Source organism: Orcinus orca, chromosome 4 (assembly GCF_937001465.1).
Source record: "Orcinus orca chromosome 4, mOrcOrc1.1, whole genome shotgun sequence".
Classification (NCBI taxonomy): Eukaryota; Metazoa; Chordata; class Mammalia; order Artiodactyla; family Delphinidae; genus Orcinus; species Orcinus orca.
In genome coordinates, this window is record NC_064562.1 from 79,564,406 (window position 1) to 79,580,596 (window position 16,191).

The 16,191-nt window shown below is 36.9% G+C and overlaps 1 protein-coding gene across 10 annotated transcripts in view; it reads right to left on the bottom strand.

Annotated features, from left to right (window-relative positions):
* Positions 1-11,833: 11,833 nt before the first annotated feature.
* Positions 11,834-16,191, bottom strand: part of EXOC1 (exocyst complex component 1) — a 61,369-nt gene continuing 57,011 nt past the window's right edge. For 9 of the 10 annotated variants that reach the window (XM_033425367.2, XM_004268258.4, XM_049709143.1 and 6 more), the window contains 2 exons: positions 14,682-14,876; positions 11,834-13,017 (listed from right to left, as the gene is read on the bottom strand). In XM_033425367.2, coding sequence (XP_033281258.1) covers positions 12,865-13,017; positions 14,682-14,876 — 348 coding nt within the window. In that variant the 3' untranslated portion in view covers positions 11,834-12,864. The remainder of the gene's footprint in view (positions 13,018-14,681; positions 14,877-16,191) is intronic. The other variant, XM_049709146.1, reaches the window with a different exon arrangement.

The following is a 16,191-nucleotide window of genomic DNA, read 5'->3' on the forward strand; positions in this document are numbered from 1 at the left end:
GTGTCTGGCACCCAGTAAGCAATCAGTGTTCTCATTCTGTAACAGATCTCTTTGTCTCCTTCTGAGACTGGTTGATGTCTTGGGCCAACTAGAAAAATATGTGCTAGGAAAAGCAAAAGAGAGCAATTATGTTGATGATGTCTAAGATATTAACCTTATTAACATTTCATTTTACCATGTTTCAAATTTATCAACTAGTATATGCTTGTAGAGGAATTCAAACCATACAGGAGATTACAAATCAAAAGTCACAAGAAACTTCTAATATTTTCCCTGCTCTGGTCCCCCATTTTACTCTTTTCTCTAAAGATAATGACTGTAAGCATTTGGGTTGGATATTTTTACTTGCCCATCTCTACCATTACACTATGCGCTTTTTGATCTTGTCTCTGTAGCCCCACAGGCCATTAGTAAGTGTTTGATGAATGAATAAATGATTGAATAATGAATTATCAAATAATATAAGTAAATGAAATGTCTTAAAAATTTGCTGTTATGTAAACTTGTTAAGATGCTAGTTTAGTTACTTTTTGGGCTTTCTTCATAGGATTACATCTGATTAAAATAGAACAGCAATTAAATTATGATGCTTCATTTACAGTTTTCTTTTAAATGCTTCCCATTATACTTAAGGAACCTTATACTGAGTAATAGAATGAGGAGTTTGGATGATGACAAGGCAATTCATCAAGGCTTTTGGGTTTTTGTGTGAATACCTGATACCATAGCAGTAATGTCCACAGCTTCATGGTTTATTTTATTTTTGATGTGTTATAAAGTATAGCCAGTATATACTCTGCTATCTAATGTGCTCAAGTAAAATGAACTGTGGCGATTGATCAATTGGATTCATCAATGTTTTAAAAGGTAGTAATATAATTCTTTTTTAAATTAAAAAGGATGTAACTTTGGCGGTCTGATTAAAATGGCAGAAGAGACATGCCAATCTAGTGAATAGATCATTGGTGTAGGAATAAGAAACAGGACTCAGTTCATATCTAGTTTCCAGGATCCGTGAATGAGCCTCTTTTCCATGTCATTTGGGGGAATTCGAAACCACTTTCTTGGAAGTCTGGATGAAGCTAGAAACTTTCTTCTGTGCTTTGTCTCACAGGTTTGCGAAAGGCTAATGAAATAACATTAGCAAGTTACTAAAGACTTTGTGGGTAATGGCTTCACAGACAAAAGACTTGATGAGACTCCCTCTGTCCTGAGAACGTATGTGAGTGCGTCATCCACTCACCCTGGAGAGATGAGTCCGATTTCTCAACCATTGCAAAGAAATGCATGATTGATTTGTTTCTTTTTAAAATTGAATTTTTATTAGTACTGTGCTAAACATTTTACAAACATTATCTGGTTTAATCCTTACAATGAACCTATGAGAGGAGTACTACTCTTTCCATTTTACAAATAGGGATAATGAGGCACAAAGGCTGACTTACTTGAACAAGATCATACAGCCAGAGAGGGGAGGATTTGAGCCCAGTTCTCTCTGACTTCAGAGCCTGAGCTCTTAGCTCAATGTTACACTGCTATTTATCTTCATGGCTGCTGCCCAATGGATGGGTGAAGGTAACTCAGTGATGCATATCCCAATTTCTTTATAAAGTCTTTCTTGACTTTATCAGACCACAGATATATCTAAGTCCTCTGAGCTATTACAACACTTACTGTCTGTATCGTACATTTGGCATCTATCATTTATTGTCTTATATAGTTGGTTTGATTTTGTGTACATACATGTTTCAGTCTGCATTAATTGGGGCTCTTTGGTTGCAAGCTACAGAAACTAACTTCAGCTAACTTAAGGGCTCCCTACCACTCCCTGACTGCAATATGGGAAGGATATTGGGTGATTCACAGACTCAGAGGAAAACAGAACCACTTGATCTTGGGAGGAACAGAAACGAGGACAACTTTGGAGATCTTTATAGAAGACATTTATGGGTGGTCTCTTTTGGTGTGACCATTGGAATGATTTAACTCTAAGTGCCTTCATCCCACTCAGAGTCACTCTACCCAAGATTCAGATTCCTGGCAGAGAAAGACAGCCTGATTGGTCCAGCTAATATAGTCATCTGCCTAATCTTTGTAGAGCATGGAGACTGTGATGGATAGTCTTACCAGGATCCAGAATGATTCTACTATTATATAGAAGGAGAAACAGTTCAATTCATTTCTAGATTATTTTGATAAATTTTATACCCCCTGATGAACAGCAATACTATAATATTTCAGGCAGAAAAAAAAAATCTGTGGTCCAAAGACAAGGCTAAGAGGCAGGAAATTATTTAAAAGACAAGGGACCCTGAGAATAAGAAGAGAAATCACAATTCTTAAGGTGATGCCCTAGGGAGAGGTGCATAATTTCAGGCTACATCAGTAAAGGTTAAAGTATTCATCTATTACACTCTCATTAACGGTTGCTCCTCTCTCTTCTACTTAGAGAACTGTTCCCTGTGATAAATGTTATGGTTTGAGCAATCTTACAGAAGATTACTCCTCCTGAATAAACAAATATGGGAATGACTTTTTATGAGCACAAGTTAGATATAGTACATTTATAGCTGTAGTTAATTTAAAGTAAACTTGGCTTAAAAAAGTAAGTAAAATTATAATGAGTAAATTTTAATACAAACCACTTCAAGATTCTTTGTTTTTTCAAATTAAATTTAGGGCCTACAAACTGTCTCAGAAAAGCATGTGGTGTTTTGGATTAAATGTTGTATTATTCCACTACTTAGAAATCCTTTTAGAAAGTTCTCTTTCCCTAAGTGCTACAATATTGACTGTCAACCTGACCTCAAAGTAGTTGCAGAGAATCGATATTGGCTTAGTTACACCTTGGCAAAGTCTAGGGGAGTAAAATAAGAACTGTTGGTCCAGAAAAATATCCAAAGATAAAGGGCTCTTTTAAAGTATAGCAAATGAAAGAAATATTAAATTCTAATAAAACAACATAAAATTTCTTCCAAAGAACTCTCAGACCTGTTTGCAATACGATTATTTAAATCGTCTACAAAGCTAAAAGGATCATGATTGTGCAGTGAAAATTAAAGAGAAACCTCTAATGATTAATAGTAACATTTAGATAATCATTAAAGAAATTAAATCCAATACCCTAAAATTTCAAATAATTGTACCTACTCTCTCTACTGTTTATATACATATTATTTTTTGACATGTATCATTCCATGATTTACATTTTCTTTGATGGCTCAGGTAATCCTCCTACCTTCATGATCCTACCTCATGATCTCTTCATATCACAACGTACCAAGAAGGAAGAAGACATAGAGGATAAAGACCCTGCATATCTTATGAACTTCCTCTTACGTCAGGGTGGAAAATCTTTTCTAGGACCCCTTAGCAGATTTTTCTCTTACATCTCACTGACCAGAACTGGGTCGCATGGATGCATATTCCTAAATTAACTACAGGCAAAGGAGAGCTGGATAGTCATGGCAGGCTTAGACCAGGGCAAACATGCTGCCCATTATAATCACCCGGGAGGTTTGTAAAAACTTGGGCTCCACCTTCAGAGATTCTTATTTATTTGGCCGGGGTGGGGTGCAGATATCAGTATATTTAAACGTTTCCCCAACAACTGTAATATGCAGCAGGTTGAGATCCAAGCGTTTACGCCAACCTTGATTTTTCACTTTTTCTGGCATGTTCCTACTCTGTAACAAGCAGAGCTCTGTTAGCAAGGAAGAGTAGGCAGACGCCATAGCCCACAGTATCTATCAGAGGAATTGACAGTAGATCTAGAAAACCCTCCTCCCCAAAAGAGCATATCTGAAGTCTACAGAAGACATTGTTTATTTAGGTCCTCCATGAATTTAATTCATCAAGTCTTTGTTGAATTTATATCACTGTGCAAGACCCTGTATAAAAACAGGGAGTAGAGCAGTTTTTCTTTTTGCTTTATCTTGTGGCTCAATTTCCTTATAACAGGTCCTTCACTCAGCACCTAGAATGAACATTATCTTCCACATCTAGTTACTGAGCACTTAAAGCAAGGTGGCACATTAAGTGCTGGGCTCAAGCAGTGAACAAAGCAGGCAGAGCCTCTGCCCTAATGCAACTTACTTTCAAGAATATGGTTGTACTGTAAACATGGAAGAGAATCGTAAAGAAATACACGTGAAGGTTTCCTCCTTTCATGCATTAACAATTCAGGTCTCCCTGTTCACTTTTTATTTATTTATTATTTAAAAAATATTTTTTATTTGGCTGCATGGGGTCTTAGCTGCGGCACATGGGATCTTCGTTGCCGCATGTGGGATCTTCCTTGCGGCCTGTGGGATCCTTTTAGTTGTGGTGTGCGGGCTCTTTTTTTAGTTGTGGCATGTGAACTCTTAGTTGCGGCATGCGGGATCTAGTTCTCTGATCAGAGATCAAACCCGGGCCCCCTGCATTGGGAGCTCAGAGTCTTAGCCACCGGACCACCAAGGAAGTCCTACTTTTTACTTTTTAAATTCAACATTTATTAAGTACTTACGTGTGCTAGATAGATACTGGTAAACAGAACAATCTTGATTCTAGTCATAAAGACTGCAGGCTAAGTAGGGGAGATAAGACACTGAAGAAGTAGAAAGACAAATAAATATACTTCATATTATGGTAAATGCCATGAAGTAAAAGAATAGGCTCTTACGAGAGAATTAAAGGGCAATGTAATTTACAGGAGATTCGGAAAGGCTAACTGTTTAAAATTAAATGGAGACAAGTATAAAATTCAGATTAGAGCACATTCCTTCAATTTCTTAATTTCTTTTCCACTACCTTCTCCTCTATCTAACTAGGCTGGAACTTCTTGAAGGACTCACCATCTTGCAAGTGAAATTGATTGAGATGCTGATCTCACAGAAGCTGCTTTCTCAAGATGGTTGGGCAAGTGATTTGCTCATAGATCGACGTTGCTTTGTCTTGCTTGCTGTATTCTCCATTGTTAGCACCTGCTTTCCCTGTCCGTTTTCATATATACCTCTCCCCGTTTCCATCTACCCCACTGTCTTTTGAATGCTCCCCCTCCTAAATGCATTTAGTACTATACTCAGTCAGGGATTAAGTGAGCATTATACCATGGTATCACGGTGCCACCAAATATTACAAACTGAGAACTCTTTTAAAACCACAAGCATAAATGTCAGCTATCTCCCAAAGGTGAACAAACCCAAATTATCCTGATTTGTTCACAGGTATGAATGATGTAACTCTACATCACTGTTAAGCTTTGCAACACAAACTGTGGGCTGTAGACCAGCGGCATTGATATTACCTGGGATCTTGCTGGAAATGCAGAATCTTGGACCACACAAAATCTGCTGGATCAGAAACTACATTTCAACAAGATTCCTGGTTGTTCCCTATGTACAATAACATTTGAGAAGTGCCGATGTAGAGGATCCCAAAGCAGATAGTTATGAGAAAATAATCTTACGTCTTTGACACCACTCTAATATTGCATATTTAACCTTCCTGGCATAGCCATTTTTACTTTCTCAGCACTTTTTCATTTATTTATATTCTCTAAGTCAGCGGTCTCCAACATTTTTGGCACCAGGGACCGGTTTCGTGGAAGACAATTCTTCCATGGACTGGGGTGTGGGAGGATGGTCCAGATGGTAATGCTAGTGATGGTTCTGGCAGTAATTCAAGCGACGGGGAGCGGCAGATGAAGCTTCGCTTGCTTGCCCACCGCTCACCTCCTGCTGTGCGGCCCGTTTCCTAACAGGCCGCGGACTGGTAGCAGTCCACAGCCTGGGCGTTGGGGATCCCTGCTCTAAGTTATCATCTTCAGTAGTTTGTTTAAAAGTTCTCTGTTTCTCCTTCCCTATCCCATCTAGTATACAATAGTATAGATCTTTAAGATCCAGAAAACTATAGCTGATGGGAGTCATCCACTGCCTTTTCTTTCTTTTACCTGCCATACCACCTCAGGTAAAATTAACCTTTGCCTGTTAATGGAGATATTAGATAGTGTTTGGTCCTTAGATGTAAGTATATTTATATTTGTATCATTCCTGCTATCAACAGGGTAAAAGAAAGGCCAGCACTTTGAGAGGAAGGTTATTGTTGTGTGGAATATCAGCTCTGTTAATATTTGGCTTAGACCCTGAGCAAGTCACTCGATCTTCTTTGGCTCCAGATCACCATCTATAAATGTTCAAGTTTTATTATGTATCAATAAAGATATATACACACATATATGTGAGTTTGATTTTATGTTTTTAAATTAAATGTTGAACTAATATAAAATAAGATTTATAAGGTATATGTAAGGTATAAAGTGTCATGGTACAATGAAATCCATGTAGCCACTACCCAGTTAAGTAAAAGAACATGACAATATGCCTTTAACATCCTGTCCCCGGGGCTTCCCTGGTGGCGCAGTGGTTGAGAGTCCGCCTGCCGATGCAGGGGACACGGGTTCGTGACCCGGTCCGGGAAGATCCCACATGCCGTGGAGCGGCTGGGCCCGTGAGCCATGGCCGCTGAGCCTGCGTGTCCGGAGCCTGTGCTCCCCAACGAGAGAGGCCACAACAGTGAGAGGCCCGCGTACCGCAAAAAAAAAAAAATCCTGTCCCTGCTAGGTACCATAAACTTCCCTTCTTGGTCCCTAATCACTCTCCAGAATTTTATGATCATTTCCTTGCTTTTCTTCAGTTTTACCACATTTGCAACTCTAAACAACATATAGTTTAATTTTGGGTTTTGAACTTTTATAATAATAGAATCATACAGTATGTATTCTTTTTTTTTATCTGACATTATTTTCCTGGCATTTATCTGCACTGTTGTATGTAGATAAAATTCACTATTTTTCACTACTGTATTGGCATATAATGAAGATACCTTAATTTATCCATCTACTGTTAATGGACATTTGGGATATTTGCAATTTTTTGCTATTACAAACTGTACTGATAGGGTCTTTGTTAAGACTTTGTGCTAATGCCTAAGTACATGAGTCTCTTTATGGCAGTGATTCTCAATCCACACTGAGTACCAGAATCACTGGGGAGCTTTGAAAAACTATAGATGCCTGCCCTCCACCCTGGCTCAGCTGAAATTTAATGTCCCAGGCATCCGTATTACACAAGCACACCAGGTGATTCTAACGTGTAGTTTGGATTCAGATTGACTGCGTTGGAGCACAGACTTAGGGGTGGAATTGCTGAGTCATAGGTTACACTCATCTTTAACTTTACTAGACAGTGTTAAATTGTTTAAGTGATTATACCAACTTAGGCTTCCTCCAGAAGCATTTGTGTTCTGTTGACCTCACATCCTTTTAAATTTAATTTAAATTCAATCAGGGAAAACATTTCCCTAATGTCAAGTGAACGCTCCATGTGCTTATTAGTCATACTGTCACTTTCTTCTGTGACATGCCTGTACGTTTTTTTTTTTTTGTCCTTTTTGTCTATTGGTTTGTCTTTTTCTATTTTTGCTGCACCGTGTGGCTTGCAGGATCTTACTTCCCCGACCAGGGATGGAACCCTTCCCCGCTGCAGTGGAAGCTCAGAGTCCTAACCAGTAGACTGACATGGAATTCCCTGGTTTGTCTTTTTTGTTTTAAACTGATTTTTAGGAGCTCCTTATAAGTTTTGGATGCTGATTGTCGTATGTGTTGCAGTTATCATCTCTCAGTTTGTGGCCTGTTGTTTCATTTTCATGAAAGATGAACACAAGTTCCTAATTTGGACATAGTCAAATCTATCAACTTTTTTTCCCTTATGATTTGCATTTTTGCGTCTTGTTTAACAAAATCTTTCCCATTCCTGAGGTAAAAAGATACTCTCTTAAGTTCTATAGTTTTACATTTCACAATTAGGAATCCAATCCATGTGGAATTCATTTTGTACATGGTGTGAGATAAGGGCTCGATTTTTACCTTTTCTCTTACGGACAACCTGTTCCAGCACTATTTATTCCAAGCCTATCTTTCCCCCATTGATTTGCCATGCCACATCTGTAATAAAGCAAGGGTCTCTATTTGTATGGGTCTGTTTCTGGACTCCTGGTTTTGTTCCACTTGTTTATTTGTTTATTTATCTTTGCACCAATACAATGCTGCTTTAATTATAATTCTTGATAAGGAAATTCCTTCTACCTCATTCTTCAGGAGTGTCTTGGCTATTAGCCTTTTGTTTCGCTGTATACATTTTAGAAACAGCTTGTTGGGTCCTATGAAAACCAACCGAACCAAAACAGTTGTGACTTTGACTGGAACTGCATTGAGTCTTTAATCTCCAAATATTTTGGGATTTTCCCGTTATCTTTCTGTTTTTGGTTTCTAGTTTAATTCCACTGTGATCTGAAAGCAGACATTAGATAATTTATATTCTTTCAAATTTATTCTGAACCATTTTTTATGGTCCAGAATGTGGTCTATCTTGAATGTTCCATATGATCAGGAGAAGAATGTGTACTCTGCTGTTGTGGATGAAGTAGTCTATTGATGTCCATTATCTCCATTTGATTGATGGTACTGTTGAGTTCAGTTATGTCCTTACTGATTTTCTGTCTGTTGGATCTGTCCATTTCTGATAAAGGTATACTGAAATCTCCAACTATAATAGTGGATTCGTTTATTTCTCCTTGCAATTCTATTAGTATTCGCCTCACATATTTCAATGCTCTGTTGTTAGGCATATACACATTAAGGATTGTTAGGTCTTGCTGGAGAATTAGCCTCTTTATCATTATGTAATGCCCTTCTTTATCCCTGATAACTTTCCTTACTCTGCAGTCTGCTCTGTCGGAAATTAATATATCTACTCCTGCTTTCTTTTGATTAGTGTTAGCATGGTATATTTTTTCCCATCCATTTGCTTTTATTCTGTATATGTCTTTATATTTAAAGTAGATTTCTTGAAAACATATGGTTGGGTCTTGTTTTTTGATCCACTCTGACAATCTCTGTCTTTCAATTGGTGCATTTAGACCATTGACATTCAAAATGATTTTTGATATAGTTGGATTAATAGCTACCCATATATGTTACTGTTTTCTATTTGTTGCCCTTGTTCTTTGTTCCTAGCTTTGTCATTCTTTCTTTTTCTGTCTTTTGTAGTTTTAACTGTGCACTTTATATGATTCCATTTTCTCTCCTTTCTTAGCATATCAGTTATACTTCTTTTAAAACTTTTTTATTGTTTGCCCTAGAGTTTGCAATATACATTTACAACTAATCCAAGTCTTTCAAATAACCCTACAATGTGTCATGGATAGTAAGAGTAGCTTATAATAATAAAATAATCCTAATTCCTCCCTCTCATCCTTTATCACTGCTATGATTCATTTCACTTATACATAAGCATATTTATATATGCATAAATAATTGAATACATTGTTGCTATTGTTATTTTGAACAAACTGTTATCTGTTAGATCAATTAAGAATAAGAAAAATAAGTTTTAATTTTCCCTTCACTTATTCCTTCTCTGATGTTCTTCCTTTCTTCATGCAGATCTGAGTTTCTGAACTGTGTCATTTTCCTTCTAAAGTTCTTTTAACATTTCTTGCAAGGCAGTTCTACTGGCAGCAAATCCCCTCAATTTTTGTTTATCTGAGGAAGTCTTTCTCTCTCCTTCACTTTTGAAGAATAATTTCACAGGTTACAGAATTCTAGGTTGGTTTTTTTCTCAACACTTTAAATATTGCACTCCACTTTCTTCTTGCTTGCATGGTTTCTGACAAGTGGGATGTAATTATCTTTGTTCCTCTATAGCTAAGATGTTTTTTTCCCCTCTGGCTTCTTTCAGGAGTTTTTTTATCTTTATCTTTCATTTTTCTGTAGCTTGAAAATGTATGCATAGGTATAGTTTTTCTGGCATTCATCCTGCTTGTAGTTCTCTGAGCTTCCTGGATCTGTGATTTGGTGGCAAACATTGATTTGGGGTTAATTCTCAGTCATGATTGTTTCAAAGATTTCTTCTGTTCCTTTCTGTATTTCTTGTCCTCCTGGCATTCCCATTACAAGCACATTATACCCTCTGTAGTTGTCCCATAGTCCTTGGACATTGTTTTTTTAAAAAAAATCTTTGTTCTCTTCGTGTTTCAGTTTTGGAGGTATCTATTGTGATATCCTTAAGATCAGAGATTCTTTTCTCGGCTGTGTCCAGTCTGCCAGTAAGCCTATCAAAGGCCGTCTTCATTTCTGTTCTTGCATGTTTTCTACTTTATCCATTAGACCCCTTAGCATATTAATCATAGTTATTTTGAATTCCTGATCTGATAATTCCAACATTCCTGCCATATCTGAGTCTGTTCTAATGCTTGTTTTGTCTCTTCAAACTGTTTTTTGCCTTTTAGTATGTCTTATAATTTTTTCTTGGTAGTCAAATAATGATGTACTGGGTAAAAAGAACTGTTGTAAATAGGTCTTAGTAATGTGGTGGTGAGGTGTAGAGGGAGATGAAGCACTCTATAGCCGTAAGATAAGGTCTCAGTCTTTTAATGAGCCTGTACTCTTGACTGTGAACTTTACCTGTGCTTTTCAATGCCCTCTCCCCCTTTAGGTGGAAAAGGATGACTAGAGTGGGCTGAAGTTGGGTATTTCTCTTCCATTCCATGTGGAAGGCTTGAGCCAACTGGATTTGGGTATTTCCCTTCTCCCAGATCAGTTGGGCTCTGGTTAAATAATTTCTCCTGACAGCAGACTTTGTTAAGAGTAGAATATTCTGGCATATTTCGAATTGGTTCCTTTTTCCCTCCCTTTGCTAGAAGCACAAGGGAATTTTTCTCCGATATTCAATGTGAGAACTTGGTAGAGCTATAGGAGGTAAAACTCACAAAAGTTTTACCCCCAAAGACTGTGTTCCCCCAGAGTTTTTCTCTGACTTATCCACACTCATCTCCAGCAAGCTGTCAATTACAGTTCTTTTTCCTACTTTAGCACTGGTTCCTATGGAGGTTTCAATAAGTTGTAATTCTCCCTGTTCTCCTATTAATCTCTCCAACTGTGGCAGTGGTTTGCCCTGTGACCTTGCTTCTCTTACAGATCTAAGAAGTTGCTTTTAAGTTTTTTCAGCTTTTCACTTGTTGTTAGGACGGAGAGGTGACTTTCAAGCTTCTTACTTGCTGGACTGGAAACTGGAAGTTTGCACTGAATTTTTAAATTTGGGAATAACTCTCATTTCTACCATGTTATGTGTTCTTATCTGGAAACATGAAATCATCCTCTACTTATTTAAGCCTTTAAAAATATCTTTTAATAATTTTATAATTTTCTCCATAAAGGTCTTATACTCATCTTGTGTTAGTCAGCTCAGGCTGCCATAACAAGATACCAGAGATCAGGTGATTTAAACAACAGAAATTTATTTTCTCATGGTTTGGGAGGCTGGAAGTTTGAGATCAGGGTGCCAGAATGGCTGTGTTCTGGTGGTCTCTCTCTTCCTGCCTTGCAGATGGCTGCCTTCTTGCTGTGTCCTCACATTGTAGAGAGAGGGCTCTGGTGTCTCTTCTCATAAGGGTACCAGTTCTACTGGATCAGGGTCCACCCTTATGACCTCATTTAACCTCAATCACCCCCTTAAAGGCCTTATCTCTAATACAGTCACACGGCAGGGCATGGTTAGGGCCTCCATATAGCAATTTTGAGGGGACACAATTCAGTCCATAGCACATGTTTCGTTAGACTTAGTCCTAAATACTAAATGTTTTTAATGCTATTATAAATGCCTTTATTTTTCTTATTATTATACTTTTAAGTGGTTTATGGTAAATGGACATGTAATTCATTTTTATATACTGATTTTATAAGAACTTGCTTTTATACAAATAGCATGATAGATCTAAGAATAATACAACCAAATTTTAATTTTTTTGAAAACTTCTTTATTTTAGATTCACTGCTACACAGAGTCACATAATCCTCAAATTCCAAGTTTACAACTGATCATCACAAGATCCCTATCCATATATACATTAGTTAGAGGGAAAAAGTTCTATACAAAATTTTAGTAGTAACATTTGTAAGCAATACTGAATTAATGAAAGCTGAAGAACTCCCAATGCATTACACATAGGATAACCACTCTTTTTTTTTTTTTTTGGCGGTACGCCGGCCTCTCACCGTTGTGGCCTCTCCCGTTGCGGAGCACAGGCTCTGGACGCGCAGGCTCAGCGGCCATGGCTCATGGGCCCAGCCGCTCTGCAGCATGTGGGAACTTCCAGGACCGGGGCACGAACCCGCGTCCCCTGCATCAGCAGGTGTACTCTCGACCACTGCGCCACCAGGGAAGCCCAGGATAACCACTCTTAAATATAAGAAGCGAGGCAATACAGGAAAATTTCCTGGACAGTCTGGAAAAATGATAAAGGCATTTATGATGAGATAAATGCTTTAATTATTTATTTTTGGCTGTGCTGGGTCTTCGTTGCTGCATGTGGGCTTTCTCTAGTTGCAGCGAGCAGGGGCTACTCTTCGTTGTGGTGCGCAGGCTTCTCATTGAAGTGGCTTCTCTTGTTGCAGAGCATGGGCTCTAGGGTGTGTAGACTTCAGTAGTTGTGGGAAACGTGCTTAGTTGCTCCACGGCATGTGGGATCTTCCTGGACCAGGGCTTGAATCCATGTCTCCTGCATTGGCAGGCAGATTCTTAACCATTGCACCACCAGGGAAGCCCGAGATAAATGCTTTTAGTACACAACCTATTGGGCAAATGAAACTGCCACATAGGTTGGTACTTTCGCTTTTGAATATTTGTGGTATGGTATTACCCATTTATCTGACATTCATACATAAAATTTTAAGTCTGGTTCTCAAAACGGTTGCTTGATGTTTTTGAATAGTGTCTGGTGTACTCAGAGTGGTTTTTTCATTTATCTTTTCTTCTTTTGTAAGGTTTAGTGGGACTGCGCAATGCTGGAGCAATAGTCCAGAATGTCCTGAATAGTGAATTCCATTGTAACACCAGATCCAGGATAACAGCGAGCTATCAAACCTTCAAAATGCTTGTACTGGCGTATAAATTCATCCTGCATGGAGTGCCACACCACCTATAATAAAAATGAAAATAAGAGTCGTTAAAATATGAATGGAAATAATACAGTCAAGTATGTAGAAATAATGTCAGGATATATTCTAAGGATTTAGAATAATAGTTAAGAACATACATTCTGGAGATAGAAACTGGCTCCTTCCACTTATAAGCTTTGTGACCTTGAGTACATTACATCATTGCTCTGTGCCTCAAGTTCCTTATCTGTAAACTGGGGTAATGATAATAATACCTTCCTCACAAGCTTCAGGTGAGGTTAAATGAGTGGATACACGTAAAGTGCTCAGAACAGTGTGACACAGTAAGCACTCATTACATCTAGCTGTTATTATATTTACTCCAATATCCAACACCAATGTGGATATGCACAACTATGTATGAAACTAAGACTAATGATTAAATGAAATGCAACACTGAATGCCTGAATTTCATTTCATATGAAAGTTTAACAATTTCTTTATCTAAAATTGATGATGCAAAACACTGCTTGATGCCATGGAGGACACCAAGATGAGTCAGACCAATCATCTGCAATCAAAGGAATTTATAATCTGGAAGTGGAAATCACGATGCAGACAACTATCAAGATAGAATCTGATACACACACTGACATATGAGCTAATATTAATAGGTTATATTTATTGACTTATTTCATATCAGCACAGTACAAAGTGCTTTATGTATACATTATCCTTTTTAAGTCTCATGACAACCTGGTGAGGGTGGGTACTATGAAATCATCCCTATCTGCCAGTTGAGGGGATTTTTCCTTATAAACCCTAAATCTCATAAACCCTAAATTCCTAATAGACAACTTAAGATGATTTACTAAACAGTTTTACTTACACTTTTTTGCTTCTCATCTTTTAGCTCATGGTATTTCATCCACCTGGAAGGCCACTTCTCCTACTTTATCTGTTAAGTTAGTATCTGACTTTCAGAGGCTAACACAAATGCTTTCCTTCATGAAGCCTTCCATGGTGTTAAAATCAGAATTATTCTCACTCATCTCTGGGCCTTTTAGTACGGCTTATAAAGAATGATGGCTCAGTTGGCAGTTTAAATCTGACTCTACCATTCATTAGCTATAGGATCATGGTCATATTACTCCACCTCTCTTAGCTTTGATTTTCTCATGTATAAAATGGCAATGACAGTAATAGTAGTGGCCAGTATACAGAGGAGGTATTATTTCTACTTTTCAAATAAGGAAATTGAGGCTCAGAGAGGTGAAGTAATTTGCCCCAAACCATGAAGCTTTATCTGAAGCCAGATTATGAAACCAATTCCAGCTCCAACCCCTATGCTCAGAATCACTCCACTGTACTATACACCATTCCATTTCCTTGCCACCCTCAAAACTAAAACAAAACAAAAAAGCAACGAAAAAACCCATCCCCAAACAAAAGAAAAACAACTTAATGCCTCAAAACAATAAGAAAGAAATACAAAATAAACAGGAATAGTCATATAAACTTATATAAATATTATTCCTTTCTTCCCCTCACAATTCATTAATCTGGTCTGTACCTTGTGGAACTTTCCTCCTTTTCTAATTTCCTAAAATTAGAAAATGCATAGTATTTCTAGAGGAATATTTTGGAGAAAAGCGACATATGTAAGGATGTGCAATCTAGGATGGTTCAAAGAACTAAAGCATACCTGAAGTAAGTTCTCCTCTTCACATAAATGTTTGTCAACCTTCTTGTAGAGGTTATCTAGACCTTTTTTTACTTCCTTTCCAGGATACTCTTTAATAACTTTTCGGAGTTCTTGTTTGTTAAATGCAAGTTGATAGCTTACTTCCTCTTCTCTTATACCCTGTGCTACCCGAGCTTCAACGCCTTCAAAGAAATGCTTCGAGGAAATGGAAAGAAATAATGGCTAAGAACTGCTTTCATTACCACTTAAATTAAAAAAAAAAATCTGATTATAAAATAGTATATATTCATTATGTAAAAATCAGTGTGTGAAAATATAAAGGATAAAATAATAATCAGCTATTATCATGCCACTCAGAGATAACCACTATCAACATTTTAGATTTCCTGCTAGTCTTTTGATGTGAGTACATAAATGAGATTATAATTTTGCACGCTGCTTTTCCACTTAATATTTTATATGTTTTCCCAAAGTATACATTTTAATGGCTGCATAATGTTCCATCCAATGACTGAACTACAATTTGTTTATTCATTCCTCCAGTATTGGGTATTTAATATTTTTCACTCTTTTTTCTTGGAGTTGGCAAAATCTACTCATCAAAAAAAAAATAAATCTCTTATAAATACAGTTGTCACAAATAACTTTTATACGTAAGTGTTCACCCACATTACTGATTACTACCCAGCATAAATTTCTAGACTATAATTCCTCAGTTGAGGAGTATAATTGTTAAGCATTCTGAAGACTCTTCATATACATACACAAATTGCTTCCCAGAGAAGTTTATATTTATATATCAATCGGTTTATATTTCTGTCAACAGTATATGAGACTTTTACCTTACCATACTATCATCAGCATTAGCACAATTAAAAAACAAATCTTTGCCACTTTAAAAAGTGAAAAAAGTTTGTCATTTTATTTCACAATTCTTTGGCTATAAATGAAGTTAACCTGCTTTTCAGATGCTTAGTGGTACATTCAGAACCCTTGCCCATTTATATGTTGAGGTCTTAGTGCTTTCCTCATTGATTTTAAAAAGATCTTTTAGATTAAATATACTGACATGGTGTTACAAATATTCTCCTCAGGTTGTCTTTTAATTATAATTGGTCTTTTAATATGCATATTGATTGGCAAGTCTTTATTTGAGCACAATATGACTTAATACCGACAAGCCAAATCCAGTCATTACTTTTCTCTAAAATTTTCTTAGCAATTATTATTTATTTATTCTTATAAATTATTAATTTTTTGACAGTAATTTTTGGACAAGTCTATCCCTGGTAATTTTAAAATTTTGTTTCTACAGAGACTTTTAATTGGTTATTATAACATATAGGAAATAAACTATTTTTTGATATATTTATCTTGAATCCTATTACTTTACCAGATAAAATAATTCCAACATATTATATACAGGTAATTATAACCTTGACTCTCCTTTGTATATCTTTATGTTTCGGTCTTATTGCATTGGCTAAATCTTCCATAACGATGTTAAATA